This window comes from Amblyomma americanum, chromosome 7 (genome assembly GCF_052857255.1).
Source record: "Amblyomma americanum isolate KBUSLIRL-KWMA chromosome 7, ASM5285725v1, whole genome shotgun sequence".
In the NCBI taxonomy this organism is placed as follows: Eukaryota; Metazoa; Arthropoda; class Arachnida; order Ixodida; family Ixodidae; genus Amblyomma; species Amblyomma americanum.
Window position 1 is genome coordinate 44,423,429 of NC_135503.1, and position 23,084 is coordinate 44,446,512.

The 23,084-nt window shown below is 43.9% G+C and overlaps 1 protein-coding gene across 3 annotated transcripts in view; it reads left to right on the forward strand.

Moving 5' to 3' along the window:
* The window catches only part of Lrrk (Leucine-rich repeat kinase), a 69,650-nt gene that overhangs the window by 15,336 nt on the left and 31,230 nt on the right, over window positions 1-23,084 (forward strand). For 2 of the 3 annotated variants that reach the window (XM_077631977.1, XM_077631979.1), the window contains exons 9-21: window positions 752-1,162; window positions 2,214-2,408; window positions 3,726-3,993; window positions 5,098-5,222; window positions 8,057-8,334; window positions 9,093-9,363; window positions 10,482-10,604; window positions 11,243-11,492; window positions 16,109-16,238; window positions 18,067-18,161; window positions 19,680-19,802; window positions 20,395-20,576; window positions 21,383-21,622. In XM_077631977.1, the coding sequence (XP_077488103.1) occupies window positions 752-1,162; window positions 2,214-2,408; window positions 3,726-3,993; window positions 5,098-5,222; window positions 8,057-8,334; window positions 9,093-9,363; window positions 10,482-10,604; window positions 11,243-11,492; window positions 16,109-16,238; window positions 18,067-18,161; window positions 19,680-19,802; window positions 20,395-20,576; window positions 21,383-21,622 (2,691 nt within the window). The remainder of the gene's footprint in view (window positions 1-751; window positions 1,163-2,213; window positions 2,409-3,725; window positions 3,994-5,097; window positions 5,223-8,056; window positions 8,335-9,092; window positions 9,364-10,481; window positions 10,605-11,242; window positions 11,493-16,108; window positions 16,239-18,066; window positions 18,162-19,679; window positions 19,803-20,394; window positions 20,577-21,382; window positions 21,623-23,084) is intronic. The other variant, XM_077631978.1, reaches the window with a different exon arrangement.

Below are 23,084 nucleotides of genomic sequence, written 5' to 3' on the forward strand. Positions count from 1 at the left end.
GAATGGCACACAGTTCATCTCTTGTATTTAGGCATTGCAAGGGTATGCACAAGGGATGCAGGTGGTGTCCCGCTCATATTGCAGCCATAGTTGCAGCCATAGTGGTGGACGAGGGTGGCGCTGGTGAACACTCTCAGGGTTAGGTAAGACAACACATAAATACCCCCGAAAGCAGAAGATTGGACAGCCGTTGCATAGTTCAGTTGGTGGAGCACCGGACGCAATATTCGGATGTCTTGGGTTTGGATCCTGCTGGCGGCATGTGGTTGTTTTTGTTCTGATTTTGAATAAATTATTTTTAAATAATTACCCAATTAATCCACAAATTAAAAAAATAAGAAACGCGTCTTCTGATCCTTGGTTTCGGTGACTGTGGGCTGCTGTCATGTGTGTGGTTTGGTTGGCGCTAGGTGGGGTCAAAGATCTATTTTTCCCTGCATTTCATCCCCCGAAAAACCGAGCACTAGGCCAGGGGAAGCTTGCACTCATTGAAAACTGAACTTCCTTATCCTTGAGCCCAGCGGATGGCACACTCACACAAACACCATGCAGCATATGTCATCTAGTCAAAAGACCAATTTGAACTGGCCCAAACACAACTGGAACCAATTGGAAGCAATTTGGAGCCATTCAGACATTTGATTCCAAATTATAACTTGGACATCTCCAATTAGCTTCTTTTTTTGGGGTGGGGTGATATATTTCCCGTGGTTTTCAGTTACATGGTTATGCTTTGCATTCTGCTTGGCAGGCATCTCTGGAAGGCCTTGCCCTGGCCCCCAGCGTGCCGGTGATGATCAACTGGCATGGCCAGCAATGCCTGGAGCAGCTTTCGGAACGCTGGCTGGCAGATGCTGCTATGGCACTGAACCTCAAGCTCAAACTGCAGCCGCAGCTGACGGGTCCGGCGCTGGCCGCCATCACCCGCCTGGATGTGTCGGGGAATGCCCTGTCTGAGCTGCCGCAGTGTGTGTTCTCATCGCTGCCTTCGCTGCGTCTCCTGGCAGCTGGACAAAACAAGCTGGCCACTCTGCCCGAAGTGGATTCGGCTCCACTTCTGGAGGAGCTGCAGCTTCAGGATAACCGGCTGGAGACAGTTCCAGGGCCGCTTTTCCAGCTGCCATCCTTGCACACCCTCGACCTGTCCAATAATAAGTTACAGGTGTGAATTGGCAGCTGAATTGCCCTTTGTTTCTTACATCCCCTATTTTGGAGTAGATAACCGAGAAAAAAATATGGTTATAAGTTTTTTTTTTTAATTTGTGTGTGCGTGTGTGCGTGCGTGTGTGCATACATGTGTGCATGTGTGTGTGTGGTATTCAGTAGGGGTTCCAATGTGCCAGTTTACTAGTGTAATAAGTACAGCATTACGACAACGAACAGTCGCGTTTGTCGTAATGCTGCACATAAATGTGTGTGTATGTATATATATATATATATATATATATATATATATATATATATATATATATATATATATATATATATATATATATATATATATATATATATATATATATTCTTAATTCAAAATTCACGTTTGAATTTTAAAATAAGTGTGGCCCTTACACAAGTTTATACGGTAAGTTTCTCAGTGAGAATATGTTCAACAAAAATAAATAAATAAAAATAAGTTAATGTGAATATACGTCTACGAAAGAGTGTCTCTTTCAGTGAAATTATCTCTCTCAGGAAGAATGCGTCTCTATGAGTATGTCTGTCAATGAGTGTACGTCTTTTCAATGGCATTACGTCTTTCTTTGAGGGTATGCTTCTTCAGCTAGAATAAACTAATTTTGCAATCGGAAACTTGAAATGAAGGTTAGCTGTGTTATGTGTGGCACTATTTTCATACTTTTGGGGCTCATGCTGCTACAGTACATTGTAACTGAACCACCTTACGTGTTGATTTTCTGCTCCACAGCTCATCATTTTCGTGCTGTCATTTGGATTACTTCTTAGCATTAGTTTGGTGGCCTTGATAAAAAGCAGACTTTTGAGTTCTTCTGCTGTGAGGTAGGCTTCGTTTACGTGAAGTTCTCTTCTTAAAACACGCAGAATAGCTAATAGAATGTTCTGCACGTTCTGCATGCAGAACGTGCAGAAACCTCTGCAAACAATGCAAATGAACATGTAGAATTGGCCTTGCAGCTAACTTTAAATGCAACTGCATGCAACTATGGCAATGTATTGCATTGGGGGTTTGCGCACAGGTGCTGCCTGAGCAGCTGTGGGGAGCACCGAGGCTTCGAGATCTCAACCTGTCTATGAACATGCTCTCAAGGCTGCCTAGTGAGCCAGGAGGCAAGTCTACACCGCAGGAGCCTGAACCAGCCCCAGTTACGCCCCGTGCCCCATCACCGACATGGCCTCTTGAACATCACTGCCTCTGGAGGCATGCACTTGAGGCAAGTGCATTCTGTTCATGGCAACTGGTGGCTTTTGGTGCCGTTACACATTGTGGAGCATAAGCCTTGTGCTAAGGTGGTGGCCTTTTCTTATCTGCAGTGATAGCTGTTGGCGGAACACTCTGAAAGGTAAATTTATAGCATGAGGAGATGAGCATGACATACATTGGAATGTGCATCAGCTCTGTGCTTCTTCTAGAGATATTGCTTGCTGGAGAGAATATTGCAGGCATGAAAGTGTACAAATAATTTGGCAGCAAACTGTTCCTTGGGCAACTTGCGCCCTCCACTAAAGGAAAGAATTGGCAGTGATGAGAGAAATGCATGCATTAGGTGGTCGCCAAGATTAGAATAGCTCAAGCTCTTTGGGCCATGCTCAATTTAAATGTGACTCATGAAACTTTTTATACCATAGAAGTACATCTTTGTAAACATTTGTGACCATCATAGCCTGCATATGATAGCAGTCCTTTGGGCAAAACCTAGTTGCATCTAGCAGACACATGCAAGGTCATCAAAAGGTGTCTACCTTTGATCATGTCCACATTATCACTGTTTGTTCTTTTTGCCTAACTGCTACTGGTCACTGGCACTGATCCTGTGAACAAATTGGTACGGTCATTTGATGTTACTGACCAAATTCCAGTTGCTCTCTTTTGAGATTTGAAAATAATTCTATAGACAGCTTGGCTGCCAATATATGCTATGCTAACTTACTTGCAGAGCACCATATTTGGGGAATTTGTCCTTGTAAAGCATTTTTATGCATATTTTATCTAGAAAAATTGCGTGCATTTACATGTTTTCTTTCTTTTTTCTTTTTGTTGGCACCATTTTTGCAAAGAGCAGTGTAACATTGCCCAAGTAGTCACTGTGCATGGAAAATAGATGCCACTAATTATGCTGCAAACAAACAGCACCAGCCATCAAAATCAGAGAGAAGTTTCAACACAAAACGCCATGATTAGAGACGATTACTGTTGCTGTTAAAGATGTTACTAACAACAGTCAGTTGTTGATAATTCGAGCTTATACGGAAGTGGAGGATTCTTCAAATTGTGGAGAGATTGAATTAATGGGATCCTTTTTTTCTTTTTAATGCACTCGATGTTAATGGAACCGAAATGTCAGCTCGAACAATTGGGATGCTCAGAATATATAAGTTCATATAAACAAGAGTCCACCATTCACTGGAAAATAGTGACTTGAGCTGTTGGCTAGGAACACTATGGCTAATTGAAACCTTTTCAGGAAGGCTGTTTGCCTGCTTTGGCTGGGATGGAGCTGGTATGAATAAACTTGGCCGTGTTATTTCAGGTGCAGGAGACTTATGCGCCTGAAGGCCCTGGCTCGGGCTGCCCCTTGAGCAGCCTCAACCTATCACACAATGCCTTTGAGCGGGTGCCTCCCATGCTGGCTTGCCGGGCCCCTCACCTGGCACGACTCAATCTCAGCTACAACGGCCTGGCTTCACCTGGTGAGCTCAGGCTCTACCCCATAAGCCTGCGCCACCTTGACCTGTCCTCAAACCGACTAGCAGCCTGGTGGACACTGGCTACAGCTGACAGCACATGTGCAGCCACTGGTGAGCAGACATTGTGTTTTCTTTGCTTTGTTGCTGTCTTGTGTAGCGAAAGGGGGCTGGGTAGGCTGTCACAAGAGAGTGTACATATTAGCACCCCTTTTAGTTAACCTTTTAAATGCTGCACTGTGAAGCAGTGTTACAAAAATGAAAATTCCTATTGACAGTTCACAAATGCTTTCTGAATTAACCGAGGAAAAAAATGTAGCCATATTTACGCTGATTACGCTTTTTTTTTTCTGTGTTCCATTTTCGGAACATTGCCGTTTCCCATATATACAGAATGCTAATGTCATCTGAAACAGCTTTTGTGGTCTGTGCAGTGCAAATTTCTTCTTCTTGGTATCTGAAGACAACCTTATAACTGCCCGCAAAGTCTTCATAAATTATAGACAGTAAATCATAAAGAAACGCACTATGCTTGATTAATTTTTTTCTGTCATTGTATGAGGTGTATTGCATACAGTGCTTCAGAAGCCATGGCAGGCAGAAAGTATTCTTGAGCAATTGGTTTTACAGCATAGCAATCATACGAATGTCCTACAACGTCCCACACGTAGCTCTGTTCCACGATCACATGACAACACCCTGCCTTCATTGTCTTCAGGTTCTGTGCGGCGCACTCTGGAGTTAAGGAGGGTGCATGAGCACACCCTGCATGCGCCCCACCTCTAGCTTCATGCAATCTTTGCCATCATCAAAGACGTGGTCATGAGATGCCCCAAATGATTCGAAATGCCTCTCAGATGGGAGGTGAGAGCCCGAAGACATGTGGCGGGTCCAACATATATAGCATGTGCTTGAGATGCTTCCTGCGAAGCCGCTGCCCGAAAACACCCTCAAATATGGTGTAACTTGGGAGACTCTTATGAATGACCCACACTTGGCTCCGTTCCGTGGTCACAGGACCACCCTATGTGCCCTGCGCTGCTTTCGTTTTCTTCAGGTGGGGTGGGTGCTTGCTGGGGTCAGGGGCGGGGCATGCATGACCATGTACTGCATGCACCCCTATAGCTGAGTTTTTGCATTACGGAGCAAGTGCAAAACGTTTAGGAGTATTTTTTTTTCCAAAGGAAGCTGAAATTATGTCTGATGGATTTGGCACAGGGGGCAACTGCCTGCACCGAAGTCACTGGCGGCTGGAAAACCTGCGCACTCTCTTGCTGGCCAGCAATCAGCTGCCTGGGTTGCAGGGTCTGGTCGGCCAACAAGACAGCAGTGGTGACTCAAGGGTGAGTTGGCTCGCTTAGTCTTAAAAGCTTTTATAGTGTATTATGTGACTAGCTTCCTTCAGTGAGGACGATTGTCAGGTATTTTTCGGTTTATCCACCACGGTGGCTCACTGGCTTTGGTGTTTGACTGCTGAGCTTAAGGTCGCGGGATTGAATTCCAGCTACTGCGGCTACAGAAAGAAGGTGAAATGCAAATGCACCTGCAATGTCAGTGGAGTTTAATGAATTTTGGTTGGTCAAAATTAATCCCGCAGATTTGAGACGCCACATTCTATATACTGTACTATGTTTTCAATTTGTAGTATGTCAGCATGATTTGGCACCAAAATGCCAGCACTGCAGAAAGAAATAAAGTGGTTGTAGATTAAAGGAACACTCAGAGCAACCCTACAATTGATTCTATGAAGAAAATTAATTGTCTGGCGGAAAATGATGCATTTATTACTAGAATATTGGGTTTAAAGGAATAGGGTCGCCATATTTTTGGTTGCATGTTTTTTTTCTTTAAAGTGGTGTGTGAGACATTGTTCTGCATAGATAATCATGTGGAATTTGCCTGAAACTGCAAAATACATTATAATTAAATTTTTTCTCAAGTGGTATCAGTTTTGATGTCAACCGTCGAGCAGTGGCGGTGAAATCACAGGTGAGCTTGGACAATGTCGACGTCATGTGAGGCATACAGAAGCTGCGATGAAATTGCTGCTTTGTCATTTAAATCCGCTACAACTCCTACACCAGCCTGCTTAATGGCCTGAATGACAACGAATGAACAAATGGCTATCACATCGCAATTTTTGTTTTTCTCACGTGACCTAAAATTGTCTAAACTCGTCTGTGGCGTTTTCGCCAATGTTTGGGTGCTAAAACTGAAACCAAAGCAACACGAGAGAAAAAAATCAATTATAAACTATTTAACAGGCTTAGATTAATTTCATGTGGTGATCCATGTTTACTGATGTCTTTTGCATTGCTCCAAAGAATGTACACGCAACTCAAAACTTTTGCCCCTTCTCCTTAAGAAAGGCACTTTTTTTTTTCTCTGCCACTTGATTAATATTCGTGACTTCAAGACCAAAAAAGACTCTCTGATCATAATTTGGAAATGAATGGTGATGTAGCCTAGCCTCAAGGATCCCAGTAAAAGAAACTTTCTTGACACACAGCAGTTTGCTTACAAAAATGGCCGGTAGTGGCGGCACGTGTATTAACTTTTTTTACATTCTCTAGCTTATAAAAGCTTAATTTTCAGGAAAAATAACCTCTTTCTCATTAGAACGCGCTAATTTTTCAATACGGGACAGCTTCAGTTTGTACACGCTGTCCCTTTAAACTGAAGCTGCTATGAAATATAACAGAGCAGGGTATCAAAAGCAAACCTTAAGCTTCCTCAAATGTACAGGGACTCTTGTGATTGCTTCCATTTGATATGGCAACTTTTTCCGTATCACTGGATTTGCTGCAACATAAGCAGTAACTAAATGTAGAGGAAACAGCACTGTAGCTACAACAGTTATAGGGATTCTGATGACAAATTGTACCGCAGCGGTGGCCAAGTGGTTGAGCATCCACCTCGCAAGCGGGAGGTGCGGGGTTCGATCCTCAGTGCCGCCGGGCACCCACCGGTGATACAATGGGTACAAGCTTTCTCTTGGTCTGGTGCTCGGCTTCTTTAGGGTGAAATGCCTGGGAAATGGGTCTTTGACCTCAACTTGAGCAATGAAAAATACCTTGTGCCATGGCGCTCTTTGGCCGTAGATGCCCTTGCACCATAAAAAATCCATAATAATCATAATCATTATGATGACAAATTGAAGTTGGCCTGTGTCGACAGACTATGGCATTCTAGCGATGAAGTGACTACTTTCACCAAAAATGGAGCTTTTATAGCCTAGACAAGAAAAAAAAGAAACAATATGCAGCTGTCGCCATCACTGGCTGATTTCACAAGTAAACTGCATGTGTCGACGTTGAATTTTTGACGTGGATCCCATAGGCTATGCTATGACACCATTCCGTTCAAAATGATGGCTACAAGTCCTCCTCAGTGTGGGCGTCACAAGTTTGAATCAAGTGGCAGGAAAATTTCAACGCGATAGCATAAAGGCCCTGTTCACCAAAAAATCTGGTATTGGCATTGTGAGTGAAAAAATCATGAGCATGGCTCTGGCAGGTGGTCCCCAGAGAGCAACCTAGGAGGCAGGTGGGCCACATGGGTCATGTGACCCTGTGGCATCATCGCAACCTGCCCACTAGGTAGTGAGTAAACTGTGGCAGTTAAATTAATGATTTGCCGTTCGGGAAGAGCAACCTGGGCTCCACAGGGCCCACCGCTGGGAGCACCTGCCATCGCAGGGCAGTGGCGCATCGCTTAACCGCTGCACCACTGCACAGGGAGGGGTATGAGGACTCCCAGGGATATATGAATGTAAAGTAGAGAATGACCTTCTGCATATATCAGAATTCATCCATTGCGCTATTGCATCATACCCTTCAGGCGGAGCTTAAGTGTTTCCTCCAGTTTTTAAAAAATAAATTTTCTCAGCCATAAATGAGGGAATCAGTTTTTACTGAGACCAGTAATTAGTTATCCTCAGTTGTTGCTTTAACAGAGTTTCATCATCATCTTGGATGCTAGCCAGTGAAAGTTCCTGCATTCCTAACAAAGTTTTTCCTATGTTTACAGGAAGAAAACCTCTACATTGTGAAAGTAAGCATGCCTTGAGCTTGCTCATCTGTATTCAGAAGCAGTTTTTGTAGCATTTAATTCAAGGGCCGTGGGGTCTTACGAATGAGCAAAAAACTGAGCCGTTGCCGTCCAATTTGGCTTGCAGGAGGTGCCACTGTTTCCGAACCTGTCCATGCTCGACGTGAGCAACAACCAACTGAGTGACGTGCCTGCGTCCCTCTCGGAGCTGGGCTCCTTGTCGGTGCTCAACTTGAGCGGAAATCCGGGCATCATGGAGCTGCCGCCGCAGCTGGGCCTTTTATCCAAGCTGTGGAACCTCAACCTGCGTGGCTGCAGCTTGCACGAACCACTTGCCTCCATGGTGCGCTCAAACCGCTACCGCACCACTGACCTAGTGGGCTATCTCAAGTCCATCCTTCAGGAGTGAGTGCTACTTCTCTTCTCTTATGCCGAGGGTGAGAGTACAGTGTTCTCAATTGTAGGCTGATCACTGTCAGTGGTTTTCTTATTGTCCAATGTGGTTAATAGTTCAAATGATATCACTTAAAATTTTTACAGCCAGTGGTGGTCCAGCTGTTTCATTTGTGCCATTTTGATACATTTGCTTTTCCCAGCGTCTTTCTGCTCCAAAAGTGGCAAATTGATCATGCAGGCAGTGCAAATTCTCTGGATATCCATAATAACGTGCATTGAATTTATGAGGTTTTTCTGCAAACAATTAAATGAAAAGATAGCACTGTAATGTCACTTTTGCTGGCTCAAGTGGTGGGAGCTGACCATTTCAAGAACTCCCGTCAAGATTTTTATTGGATATTTGTAGTTTCTGCAGCATTTATTTGTTTCTGGTGACTTGAAACAAGATTTTTGGTGATGGAGGAGGGTATGCACTGCAACTTCCTAAAAGAGGCCAAGGTATATGTTGTGCTAGTAGCTAAAAGATCTGGTGTAGCTGGTACAAGCAATCATTTTGGCTTCTGCAGCGACAGACAACATATGCAGCGACAGACAACAATGCCCCAATGAGGGCGCTGTAGGTACTGTGTATAAATAAATAAAAATATAAAATGTGTGGTTCAGTGGACATTAAACAGTGTGCTTAGTCAACTTTCTTCTAGATCTTATGTGTTTGGCTTGCAAGTCCACAGCTGAGTGCTCAAGTGCAGCACATGTCAAACATGCAGTGCACGGCCATATGCTCGGATGAAGCTGATGATAGTGGGCGTGCAAGGCATCGGCAAGACATCGCTACTGGAGCAACTACGACAGGAAGGCACGGGCTCCTACCGAAAGAGACCTCCCGAGCACTGGGGCAAGCGGGTGGGCCATCGGAGCCTCGGACTGAAGACACCTAGGGGAGTGATGCTGTCCACAGTGGGTGTTGATCTGTGCGACTGGCAGCTCAAGGGGAGACATGGTCCAGTCACTTTTCGCACGTGGGATTTTGGTGGCCAGGTGAGTTGTGGCTCTTGCGCAAGAGGCCGCATGCAATGTACTCCAGTGCTTTACAGTGATAACTGTTATTGGCACCGACTACCAGAACTGTAGTGTTAGCGTAAACATCTTCAAAGTGAAGGGAGGTATGAATGAGGTGGGTGTAGGAAGTAGGAGAGGAGGGAGGAGGTAAGAGGGCATGGTTTAGCAGCCATTGCTGGATTCTTGCATTACACAGCATAGCATCATTGTTTGTCAGTTTATGTTTTGTTTGCTTTTTAACGCAATTGTGTTAGGGTTCCCGTTCTGCAGAAGATCTGTCGTCATCATCAGTGGCTGTGTTCTGAGTGAAAAATTTCCAGAAAATCAACCTAAATGGGCCACCTAGGTCACATGACTTAGTGGCGTCATCACAACCTGCCCATCCGATTGTGAGCAGACTGACCACCTTGGTAGGTGGCAGTTAAATTAATGATTGGTCGTGAGAGGTTGTTCGGGCAGAGCAACCTGGGTTGCACAAGCGCAACCAATGGTAGCACCTGCCATTGCAGGGCAGCGGCACATCACTGCACTACTGTGCCAGGAGTGGTATGAGGGCTCCCAGGGGTCTGAATGGAAAGTCGAGAATGACCAACTCCGCATATGCGGGCATTAGTCTATTAAAGCTATTGCATCATACCCTTAAGGCGAAGATGAAGTGTCCCCTCCAATTTTTTCAGCTGGCCATCCATACTAACGGCACTCCAGTGCTGTATTACAGGCGACTTGGAAAACTGAGCGCAGGCTAAAAGAGACGCAACAGGACAGGCATTCTGTATATTCTGGGGCTAAATTTTACATAGACTAGAAAAGCTAAGTGTAGCTTAAAAGGATGAAGAAACAGACACTGTAGGACAGGCATTCTTGACAAGATGAAGAAAGGACCATCAGTGCCTATGAGTTGCTGTACTTTAAATATTACCTAGGTAGGATGAAGAAGATCATTGACCTGAGATCTGTGCAATAATTACAATTTACATTTTATTTCAAGCATTTCAATTTGGCGCCTATAATGTCAACCGTACTGTGAGGTGGCTGCTCCTAAGTGATCTAGAAAGACCAAGAAAAGAGTCTAAGGACAGTCACTGTGGCTGTTACAGAGGGAGTACTATGCCACGCACCAGTATTTTCTATCCAAGCGGTCCCTGTACTTGGTGGTGTGGCGGATAACGGACGGTGAGCGAGGCGTCCAGGGCATCCACCAGTGGCTCATCAACATTCAGGTAAGTGGATTTGGTTTATTTGGAGCCCTTCAATACCTAAAAGCCAATCTTGGAGCCTGCTGTGGCTGTTGCTGTGATCCATTTCAGGGTTACTGTGACAGAGGCTACAATTTGAAAGCGTGATTGCCTGCAGAGATAGGCACGGCTACAGAGGGGGCAGAGTATCTGGAAGCACTGACCATTTCCTTTCCTTTTACCCTTTTAATTTCCTATATGCAGACCTTGAGTTCCTGGATCATTGGAAGGCCAGCATTTCTGACTGCTCATTTGTGTCCTATCTCCTTGCTCAAAGAACAGAGTTTTCAAAAGAGAAAAAACTAAAAATTGGCATGGCCTGTGCTCGAGACAGCCATGTAGATTACATAAGTGGCTTGAAACTATAATATGGGCCTATTGGCAGTTGCAGAGCATGCTGTAATAGCATCGACTTTGTACCTGTGAGGCTGAAGGATGTAAGCTTCGCATGCTTCACACGTGCCTCACCACCTTTCTTGTGTTTTTACTGACATGCTACGTATGTCTCTGAAAGCCAGGATGTGCCGACGAGCTCAGACAGAAAATATTATTGACAGAATGAAACTGCTCGCTGAAAAGCAAGCAAGCAGGTGTTGATGCAATTCACCTGCACGATGTTGCAGGCCCGTGCCCCCAATGCCCCCGTGCTGGTCGTGGGCACCCACCAGGACTTGGTGAAAGAGTGCCTGCCAGATGGCTACGCGGAAGAGCTGCAGGCACTGATCCGTAGCCGCTTCTTGGGCGTGGTGGATGCGGACAAGTGCGGCCTCCCACGCGTGCTCGACTCGGTGGAGGTCAGCTGCCGCACGCGTCACAACATCCGACACCTCTGCCAGCTCATCTATGACGTGGCCTTCGACATGCGCTGCCCAGGTGGGCCTCACATAACCTTCTCATCTCGTTCATGTACGATGGCCAACTGGTTGGCGCAAACAAAAGATAACCATGAAAAGATGTGCCAGACAAAGACCGAGGCAACTGTACAATAGCAACACATTTTTTTTGTAAGGCGGGGTGTGCCTGTTCTGTAAATGAAAAATTGATCTTCAGATTTTGCGGCCTTCTGACAGAATATTCTTGAGCTTTCAGAAATAATATTACACTTTGGTAATTGCGACTTCAAAAATGCTGCTTTCATTCTTTTTCGGGGTCACATTGAACAGATAGGTGAGAGTTTTCAGAGGCTTTATCTGCATTTTTCTCAAAACTGCAATTTTGGAGGTTTGTGTCAAACCTTTTCCTTGAGAGCGATGAGGTAACCAAACAAAATTTTCCACATATTTTAATCAATGCGACTGGCATCAGAATAAATTGCCTAAGTCCGTTTGCATTTTTATGACACAAAAAAAATCCACTCATGGGTGTAAAGAAAAAAACTATAAATATGTTTTTGTTTAAACTGCATAATTTTGATTGCAGTTGTGTAGGATAGTAGTTTCTAATTTCATACAAAATTTTGACACTCTGCATTGAGTAGATTTAAAAGATATATGCATTAGTAGGAAAAAAACAAAAAAATACTGAACAATATTTCAATCCAGTTTTAAGCTCTATTGTTAGCTGCATCTATTTGGAAGATTGCTAGCAAATTTTATAGCCGCAGCTTTTATCATAACTGCTCTAACTTCGAAAAACCATTTTTGAAGTCTCACCACACTTGAAAAATCCTAAAAGAAATATTTTAGGACTTAGAGAGTGGAACACTGAATGTGTTGGTGGTATTTGGTGTTAGTTATTCTTGGTGTGGGAAGAACATATGTGATGTACACAAAAAAAGACAGTACCATGCAGGCGGTACATAGAGAGTTTCAAGATTGTACAAAGACAGTGTCATTTTTTAGTATGTTGTACACTTTCTCTTTTCACACTGTGTTTAACAACCTCATGTAAGACCTCTGCAATGAATTAAGTCTATTTATTATCACAAGCCGTTGGTATTTAATAAAAATTGGAACAAAATATATGAAACACGGCAGACTAACCAGCAACTCTTTTCATCTAGTATGGAAAAATGCAGTGGTTGAAAACTCGTGATAATAGGTACCTTGTGAGTCGGTGCTGTAGTTTTATTCTTTGTCCATCATCATTCACACTGCCTGCCTATCTTTCAAATGTTTCCTGTCAGTGTCAGTGCTTTTAGCTAAAAAACTTCAATACAGTTGGGCCCGCTTATAACGAACATGAGCGTCACGCTGCGTCCGTTCATTATATCCCGAAGTTCGTAGTAAGTGCACCATAGCTTTAAAGACAGTTGCTTGTCAAAACACAAAATTTTTTCTTTGCGAAAAAGTCGTGATGTACGTCTGTTTCTACAGCGCAGATCCGATGAGGGAGGTTTCCAGTTTATTTAAAGCAGAAGCATGAAACAGAAGCATGCTATCGCCGAAGCTCTTGACATAGACAAGTTGTTTGAGGCTCTCTACGTACTTCATTGCTAGAGGCGCGCTTATGGGTGCTAGCTCCGAAGTTTCATCCTCATCTGATTCCTCTGCGTCACTCTCGTCCCGCACCTCAGAAACGATGCCCTCGACCGTGCACGGTTCCGCGGTGTCGGCATCGTCATCGACAGAAATAAAAATCATTCCAACCAATGTCATGACCCCCCATGTCGGAGTTGATGACGCGCTGCCACAAATCGCCGCCGGGCTGGTCATCTTCTGAAGTACCAGGCTCGCAGCCGACGAAGCCGGCCCTGCGGAAGCAGTTCCGCTCGCCAGTGGCCGTCACCTCCGCCCAGGCTGCTTTCATCATCTCTACCGCTGAATACAATGGAAATGGGCACGGTGTTCTCGTTCGGCATCCCGAATTACAACGAGGGCCTGAGATTCGAACGAATCCATCGAAACGTCCGCAACGCAACAAGAGTGACAAAAGCACATGATGGGGTAGACATGCAACGTGCACAGGTAGCAATCAAACGAGTCAAGCTAAAGATGAAAACGCACACCGCCAGCGGAGAGACCAATGAGGGGTGTTCGTGAGCGTCAGTGCAGCCACCTCTTGCTCCCACGGAAGGCCTGCTTCACAAAGTGTGGTCTCCGTGATCGGCACCGGCGGCAGTGCGGTTGATTGCGGAGGCCACGCGCGGATTTGCAAGAGAGTCAGGAGAGGGGAGCGGAGTTGAGAGGAGAGGCGGGAGGGCGATGTTGGAAGGCGCGTCGGCGGGGGATAGTAGCTTGCTCAAGAGAGGCGCGAAACGTGGTGGCCAAGTTGGCCTGCGATGAGTCCCGGGAAAACATGCCGCGCGCTGGGCGCACACACAAAGGAGTCGAAGGCAGGTTATCCCGCAATGCGGTGCAGAGTTTACGCCGTCCGTTCCTGTAACAGATCAGCAGGGCTTAATGGCATTCGTTATATGTGTGATTTTGTGCCATTGAAACAATGTATATTTTGACGGTCGCGCAGGTCTCGTTCATTATAAGCGAAAGTTCGTCTTAAGTGGGGCCGTTATATGTGGGCTCGACTGTATTTTCATGCATTTTTAGATTCTCAGTACAGTAGTGGCAGCTGCTTGGCTGAAGCAGGGAGCGTATCTGATAGACTGAATGCTCAGAGGTCACAGTGTGTCTGGTGGACTGTTAAATACACTTATAACAAATTTTACGGTTGCACAGATTTAGTTCTTTGCATCCGAAGTTGGCAGTAAGTAGGCTTCTCATATAACTGCCAGAGATATTCATACAAAAGTGGTGTTTATTTGTTGAAAAAGCTTGCGATGCAAACCTGCAGGCTTTACCATTGTTTCCTAGCTCTCCTGCATGGTGACATGCACTTCGCAGAGACTCATGCAGTGAACTGGCTGTTTTAGGGACGCGATATAACTAATCGTAGCCTAAGCGTTTACGGCCACTGGTGGTAGGTGGGCCTCTCCTCATCTCTCATCCTCGACAAAGTTTAAAGATACAGTGACAAAGCTAGCGCAGCGCACATGCGCGTAGGGCGTACCGTTTGCTCACTGCTAGCGGGCTGTGCGGGGCAGCAGCACACGAGGTGGAGAGCTGCTATAGCAGGCGATCGACGCCACATGGCCAGCTCAGCAGTAAGGCGTGCCACATGACTGGTATTCAAACTTCCCAAATACCTGCCATTCGTTGATCACGGATAACGTGCAGTAGTTTAGCTTTTGATGCTGCCCCTGTCTAGCACCCGCCACACTTCTGTTCTTACTTTAGACTTTTTGCTGATCCAGCACACGCACGCACTGGCTGACCTTGTAGCTGTTGGCACTTGCTTGCTTGGCGGTTACTTCAGATTCAATGCTGTCTTTTTTATTGCTTTTTTTTTTCTCTTATGTTCTTGCGATGGCAATGGTCTCACAGGGGCTGGGAGGCGCTCTCCATCCTGGCTGAAAACGAGAGTTTTTCAACTCTAGGGATGAGATTACAGCGCCCCCTCGTTCACTCTAACAGACTTGTGCATCCACGGTTGTTCGTTTTATCCTTGACGAGGTACCATTGCCCGTATAGTACATATCTTAACAGTAGCACCGTTCTCGTTCATAATAAGCGAGTGTTAAATGTAACTGCGGCCATTATAAGTGGGCTGGACTGTTTCAAGTGTTGAGAGGGACATGCCTTGCAGTATTTTTTGGCCTGTAATTTCATAAGCATGATGTTGTACGTTGACAGCTATGACAAACACAGATCCCTCAGTAATGGTGCAGGCTTGTGTGCAGCCCTGTATCTTTATGCAAAATATAGTTTTATGCCAAAGCTAGAAATATATGTGGCATGTGGACAACAGGCAGGTAATATTTTTGATAATACATGACCTGGTTTAAAGTTGCTCATTTCATTTCCTGAACCAGCTTACGCGAACCAATATTTAGTGCACATCCATCACTTCATGCGGAGGACCATTATTACCACATGTGTCGTAAACCCCCTCCTGCTTGGGCAGGTAAGCCACCTGCAGTGTTTAGAAATGGGGTGCATAAATGTGTTAAGAAACAGGGTGCCCGTGGCCACTGGATGAGAAAGAGAAAAAGTATTTGACATTTCATGGGACATAGCTCTTGAGCATCTTGCCTGCTCTGGGTCTTCTCTCACTCACAGCGAAGTTTGCACTCTGCAGCAAAGCTCCGTAAGCTCACAAATGTGGTGTCGGGGTGCTTGGTGGGGAAGACCCGGAAATAGATAAACCATGGTATGTTCTGTATTCCACTCCTACTCGCGTGTTTCCTTTTAACAAGAGATCCCCATGAAAAAAAGATAATAAATAAATAAAAGGCGTGTAGAATTCACTTCAGTAGCATATGTTAAAAAGTGTCGCTTTTGGCTAGGCTTTAAAAATTAATTTTAGCCCATGAAGCCGAGTAACTTCAGTGTCTTGCTGCACATTCTTTGGACACATTTTTGCACTGTTTTTTCATGGCAAATCTGCCTAATTGGTGCTTGTTATCTTGCCATTACTTGTATGGATCCGGCTCTGCAGAGCCGCGTTTATGTGCTCACAGGCGGCACTTGCACTTGCGTCGGGCATTGGTGCAGGCAGCAAAGAGCGCCTCTTGGAGCAGCGCATTCCAGCCACCTACCTGGCCTTGGAAGACGTTGTGGGTAGCCTGGCGCTTGAGCGGCGACTGCAGGGAAAGGAGCCGGTCCTGCACGCTGAACAATATAGGTGTGTACAGCCGCATGCTGGTCATTTTAAGCATCTGATTGGCATTGCTGAAGTCTTGGGTGCATGACCAAAATCTCCGGTAGTCATTTCACGTTGTACCATTCCAAAACTGGTTTTAAAAAGAAAAAAATTGTATTAATGCCACTCTGTCCAAAAATGTCCCAAATAATAATTTGCAGTGCAAGATTTCATAGTGTTTTTGCTGCATTGTAAATCTGGGATGCATTGGTTTTTTTATACACTCTTCAATTGCAACTTGTAGTAAGCATTTTATCTTGTGGCCATTTTGTTCAAGTCAGACTTGGGTCATTCCATGCCAAACGCCCCAGACGTTGTGCTCGACCATCTCCAATTTGTTCAAAAGAATTCGTGGAAACTTATCCTAATGTGCATAATCAAAGCCTGAAATTTTTTTTCCGAAAAAATTTTTTCGTCAGGTGAGGGCAGTTTGAATATTTAGAAAAAGCGAGAAACCAGGCACTGCTCAATAATTAATAAAAATTCAAGTTTTTAGAAAACACTTCACAATTTTTTTATTGACATTTGCACAGATTCTGGCTTTTGATATAATTCGGAGCATGCAGCTTTATACAGCATAAATGTTTTTAAAAAATCTAAAAAAGTATGAAAATGTACCATTTTTTTGTTTTATGTCTTTTCTCGCTTTAAACAAAAATTACCTCAATAAAAATTTCAGAAATGAAAGGCAATAAACTGTTCTACGTAACCCGCTATTGTTTGTATTTTTACTTGGGCCACCTCAGGGTGAAATTAGCAAGTGTTTTTGGCTCAAAAAGCACTTTTTGCGACTTTACAAATATTTTTTTTTTACTTTGATATACTAAGTTTCATCACCTGTAACATTTGCTATCGGTACTAGGCATTTAGAGAAACAAAACGGCTATTTCCGAATTTCCGAGAGCAAGTTGATATCTAAAACGAAAAACAAAAAAAAATTGTACATTTTCATACTTTTTCGATTTTTTAAAAACGTTCATGCTGTATAAAGCTGCATGCTCTGAATTATATCAAAAGCCAGAGTCTGTGCAAATGTCAATGAAAAGAATTGTTATGTGTTTTCTAAAAATTTGAATTTTTATGAATTATTGAGCAGTGCCTGGTTTCTCGCCTTTTCTCAATATTCAAACTGCCCTCACCTCACGAATAAATTTTGTCAGCAAGAAAATTTCAGGCTTTGATTACACACATTAGGATAAGTTTTCATGAACTTTTTTGAACAAATTGGAGATGGTCGAGTGCAACGTCTGGGACGTTTGGCCTGGAATGACCCACTTACAAACAGCCGTGTCCTGTATTGAGAAGTGGCCTCTGCTTGCTTAGAAATTGAGATTTGATACCCTACATTACGGTACTCTGCGACATTATGAAGTGCTTTAAAGGTACAGTGTGGAGAATTTTTGTTCTTAGTTAAACGATTGTATGGGTCTTAGCAACTATGTTGATGTTTGTTCGGAATCCAAAGATGAATTGATTGCTGAGAAAATTATTTTAAAATGGAACATTTTTTTTCCCACCAGTTGATTAGAAGTGGTGATTTTGAGACTGAAAAGCTTTTCGTTTTGAAGTGAATGCCGATGTAGCTTACATTAGAAATTGGCCTTGACGTCACCGCAGTTCTTTTGCAAAAATAGCCAGTGACAGTGGTACCTGAATTTCAGTTTATGACCATGCCTAGCTTATGAAAGCTCTGTTTTTGGTGAAACTAGTTTTCTTGTCATTAGAACGCAGTAATCTATCGATACAGGCCAGCTTCAGTTTATCCTCAGTGTCCCGTTAAGAAATGCACACAACTTATTTTTTCTCGCAGGATGTTGGTGATGCACGAATTGCAGCAGAAATTTGACTGCTGCTTTCGAGACATGGCCGAGCTCAACCAGGCCACTTCATTCCTTCATGACAATGGTGGGTCCGATACAGGCGTTGTCTCTGTTATAGCTTCTCTTAGGAAACACATCAAACATACTCTGATGTGTGACCCAAACAAAAAGAAAAGTTGATTCCATATTTTAGCCTGTAGCTTGTGACTAATTAATGTGAGACGTTTTTGCACGTTTTTGTGAAAGCCAGGAGGTATCCCTCCTTTTCTTTTTTTGTTTCAAGAATATGAGGGTTGATCAGCTTATCAAACCAATCATGTCAAATTGATTATACAATTATAGTATTACACAGGCAAGAGCTTTAGGGTGCAACTCAAAAAGCACTTCATTTTATTCTTGTTGAATATTTTGCACCTTGATCATGGGGGCAGTGCAATACTGGCTCTTGTGGATGACTCACAATATTAAGTCACTTCCATGCTTTTTTATAGTGGCCATGTGCGTGCACGCTCGCACGTGTGTGCGTGTGCAAACACATTTTTTGGAGGGGAAGAGGGTCTTAGACTGAAATTTTTATTAATGAAGTGACAGTTACGAATTGTTCAGAGAATGTGCATTTCTTTTGTGCTTATTTCAAATATCCCACTTGATTTCATGTAAAACAGGTACTTGTGCACTTACGCGATGTGTTATGTAAGATTTTTATGGTGGGCTTTTAAGAAATTATTCTGCAGGCAATTTGCTAAAATGCATGCCATTCGTTTTTTCTTGGTATTCAGGAATGCAAGAATCGTAAAATTATCATTCTGCCTGTTATAGGACTTGAGTTGTAGGGTTTTGAAGTTACCACTTCGCAAAGGGGGGAAAAACTTTCGCTCCTTTTTCTGAAGTGGCAGCTTCAAAAACCATATAACTCAAGAGCTAGGAATTGCTAGATTAAAATTTTACGCGACAGCGTATACAGCTCGTTCGGTCGAAAAGCCATCGGCGTCCTAGTAGTCGGCATCGCTTGTCAGAAACAACCGGAGCTGCGTAAAAAAAATTGTATCAGGGTAATTTGTGGCTCTAGTGATTGATTGATGTGTGATAGGTGATGACGGGTTAATTCATTGTAATTAATTCGTTAATTTATTAATTAAAGAAATGAAAAAAAGAAAAGGGGGTTCAAAGGTGCCAAAATGCTCAGAATGAAAAAAGCAATCCTTGATGATGGCAATTAAGAAAGTCTAGAGTGTGGTCGATCAATTAATTAATTAAAAGAATTGAAAAAAAAAAGAAAAATGCATTCTAAGGTGTTTCCAACGAGCAAAGCGTCGCGCCGAACTGGCGATGGCGTTGAACAGATATCGAGCAGGGGACGTATTTTGCAACATTTCATTTTTTTTTTCCATTTCTTTACGTTGGTCCTATGTCATTGGTCGAAATTTCTCTATGACATAGACCATGGGGCCGACATCAGTCAGAGGAAAAGAAAGGAAAACGAAATATTGCAGAATATGGCCCTGGTCTTGTCTTGAGCAAGTTCTTGTGGCTCACATGCCACCACCCTTGTTGGCAACATGTCCTGCATCATGTGTGTTAAAGGCTGTGTTACTTCACGCAGGTGTGCTTCTGCACTATGAAGATGCCACACTCAAGGACCTGTATTTCTTGGATCCACAGTGGCTTTGTGATGTACTGGCCCATGTCGTCACTGTGCGCGAGATCAACCCTTTTGCCCGTAATGGTGGGTTGACAATGGTGTTGACAAGTTTAGCAACAAATCAGTTATAACTGTATTTATAAACATGATCATTTTAGCTCTTACTGCCAGCTAATGTGTAAATGACTATTTTTGCATGTCGTTGTGCTAGGCATGCTTATAGACAAGAGCAGTGCAAGGAACATAGGGATTAAATGTTCATTGTACGAACAGCCCGCTGCTGTAAAATACTGGTTGCAAATGCATGCGGGGAGATTGAAGATTATTCTTTCTCTTTCTTTTTGGTTGGGATGTTATTACAGATTATCTGAAAAAAGTGCTAAATTTCTGTGTTTCTGAAGCTTTTCTTTTATGAAGTTGAGGAGCAGTACTGAAGAAACATGTTGCTTTTGAAATGTGTTGACATGTTTTTCATACCCCGTGCGTTCATGATCATCATGAAAAAGTATTAAGTGTGCCAAAGCTGAGTCTGTGCTGCCATGAAGAATTGGATAGGTTATCATTCAATGCTGAGCACTACCCCAGATTTGTACGTAAAGTGGCAACCTGAGAGGCAATAGTTTAGTGATGGACATGATTCTCAAGAATGCTAGCCATAGACATGCAATGTTTGCAGGCATCATGAGGTTGGAGGATCTGCAGCACCTTTTCCGAAGTGCTGAGACGCGGAGCTATCTGCTGAGCCTGCTGAACAAGTTTGAGGTGGCCCTGACATGGGATGGCCGCAGCTTGTTGATTCCATCCCTGCTGCCCTCTGAGGAGCTTCTGCGTTGTGGCTTGCCCGGAGCTGACGTCCGTGTAAGTTTGTCCCTGCAGGTGTCGCCACATGACAAGGCAGCTCCTCTCGTAGTGGTAGCATGTGGTGGAGAAAAAAAAAAATACTGGCAAGTGCTTATGCTATGCTTTGTTACGTGAGAACCCCAAGATAACTGTTACACTGTGCTACGTGTGCATTGAAAGCAATGTCGACTTTAGAAAGCATTGTTGCGAAAACAGCACCCTCTTCTACACTCTCTCTTACCCCCTACCTCCTCCTGCTCTCATACTCTCCCTCCTCCTACCCCCCTCATATGCCAACGTTGTGGATCTGGCAGTTGACGCCACTAATGGCTATTTCTGCAAAGCTTCTCAGTGGTGCTATCGTGAGCAAATGGCCAAATAATGACATGCAGAAAGTTAGCAGAAATGGAAACACATGCACTGGTGGCACAGAATACAAGCCTCTAGTGGTGTGCCTTTCATGGAATTAAAAGACAAAATAATTTGACAAGTGGCACCTGAAGTGGCACCTCAGTACCACTGAGCAACTGCTCAGAAACTTCCACTGAATTTCAGAACATTAAAATCAACCTAGTAAAAATATATTTCTTAATCTATGTTGCTCTCTTTTGTCTCTGAATGTTACATCTGTCATTTTTCTTTCCACAGCATGCTTTGCTATCCTCAGTTTTTTTTCAAAGTTCTCAGTTATGCATGTTACTGTAGTAAATGCTGCCTCACTCCTACTTGGCCCATGCTGCAGCCTGCAGCATTTTGTAAGTGAGAAAAAAAAAGTGCAAAAACTGCCCGGCATCGGTGGCAAGGGCCGGATGACCGCAGAGCAGTGGGCCTCCCTGCAGGTGCCCGTGCGGTCTCGTGGCTGGGGCCTGCGCTCGGTGGGAAGCCGTGCAAACTCGGCAGCCGGGAGTGCCAGTGGCCAACAAGCAGGAGGCAGTGGTAGTTGCACCTTGCGGATTTTGTCTGCGAGCCGTGAGCAGCCGGCTGTGCAGCGGCTCGTGCTGCTGTCATACCTGCCAAGTGGCTTCTGGGCACGCCTCATCACACGCCTCCTTGCTGATGACCAGGTACTGGTGCTGCCCTTCTAGTGTGTGTATGCAGTCTAGCTCAGTTTGAAGGTTGTCGCTGTCGTTTGGGCCAAACGGGTCCAATGAATTTTTTTTTGTAGTGCTGACCACTTATTACCGTGCCTATGGAATGCGGTATTCTGTGGCAGCATTTTGTGGCGGTGAGCTGATGTGGTGGCTGTGAGCCGGTGTGGTGGCGCAGAGCCGGAAAATGTGCCTGAACTGCTTTCGCAGTAAAAGGACAGCGCATGGTAGAGGAACCAGAGAGTTAGCAAAGCTCGCATGTTTCATTCAGCCCTGTTGCAAAAATGAACTGCATAACAGCTGAGCAAGTTAAGGGACTATAGACACCAAATTTTTGCTTGCGTGTTTTCTTCTTTCAGATGATGCGTTGGACATTGGTATACATTACACGGAGCACCCTATGTTATTTGTCTACGACCGCTAAACAATTTATAATTGAATTTCTTCTTTACGTTGTTTCGGTTTCAACCGCTGAATGGTGGCTGTGACGTGTAATTGATGTTTAGGTCACGTGAGGAATGAAAAATCTGTGGCATAATTCCTGATAGGTCGTTTTTTGTCATTCCAGGTCTTAAAAGAGACTGGTTGAAGTGTTGTAGTGAACTAGAACTCCGTATAAGCTATTATATTATAGTTCTTTTAGTATATCACATGTCCTAAACACTCAACATCACGTCACAGCTATCGTTCAATTGATGAAACTGAAACAGCACGAGAGAAGAAATTCAATTATAAATTATTTAGCGGTCATACATGAATACCACGCTGTTATTAGTGTATTCTAATGTCTAACTTGTCATTTGAAAGAAGAAAACACGCAATAAAATTAGGTGTCTATGGTCCTTTAAGCCTAAAGCCATCGCGTAGTGTCCTTTGATGACTGTTGCTTACCTCCGTAGTAGCTGATTGGTTACTCGGCTACTGAACCGGAGTACCCGGGTTCAAACCTGGCTGTAGCGGCGACGTTTTAGTTGTGGTGAAACACCAAAGTGCCCATGTGCTGAGCAGTTTCAGTGCATGTTAAAGATCCCTAGGTGGTCTAAATTATTCTGGAGCCCTCCACTACGGCACCTCTTCCTTTCACTCCCACCTTCCTCCCTTACCTCATGGCGTGGTTGAGGTTTTCATTTCCTTATAGCAAATCGGTCATTTTTTTGGTGACTGTTGCTTGTGTTTTCTGCACTTGTTTGTTTGTTTTTACTTTGTTTTGTGATCACTTGTATGTGTTTTTGTTTTGTTTGGGCTTGGATTTGGGTTTTTGGGCTTGTGCTAGACCTTTACAGGATGGTTACAATAGTCCGTAGTTTAAAAGCAGGATGAAAATATGGGACATAAAGAAGACAAAATAATGTTTTAAAATGCAAAAAAAGAGAAAGTGTCATCTGTGCATGCTTCAAGATAATGATTGCTGAATTACATTCATTAGCTGCAGTCATTA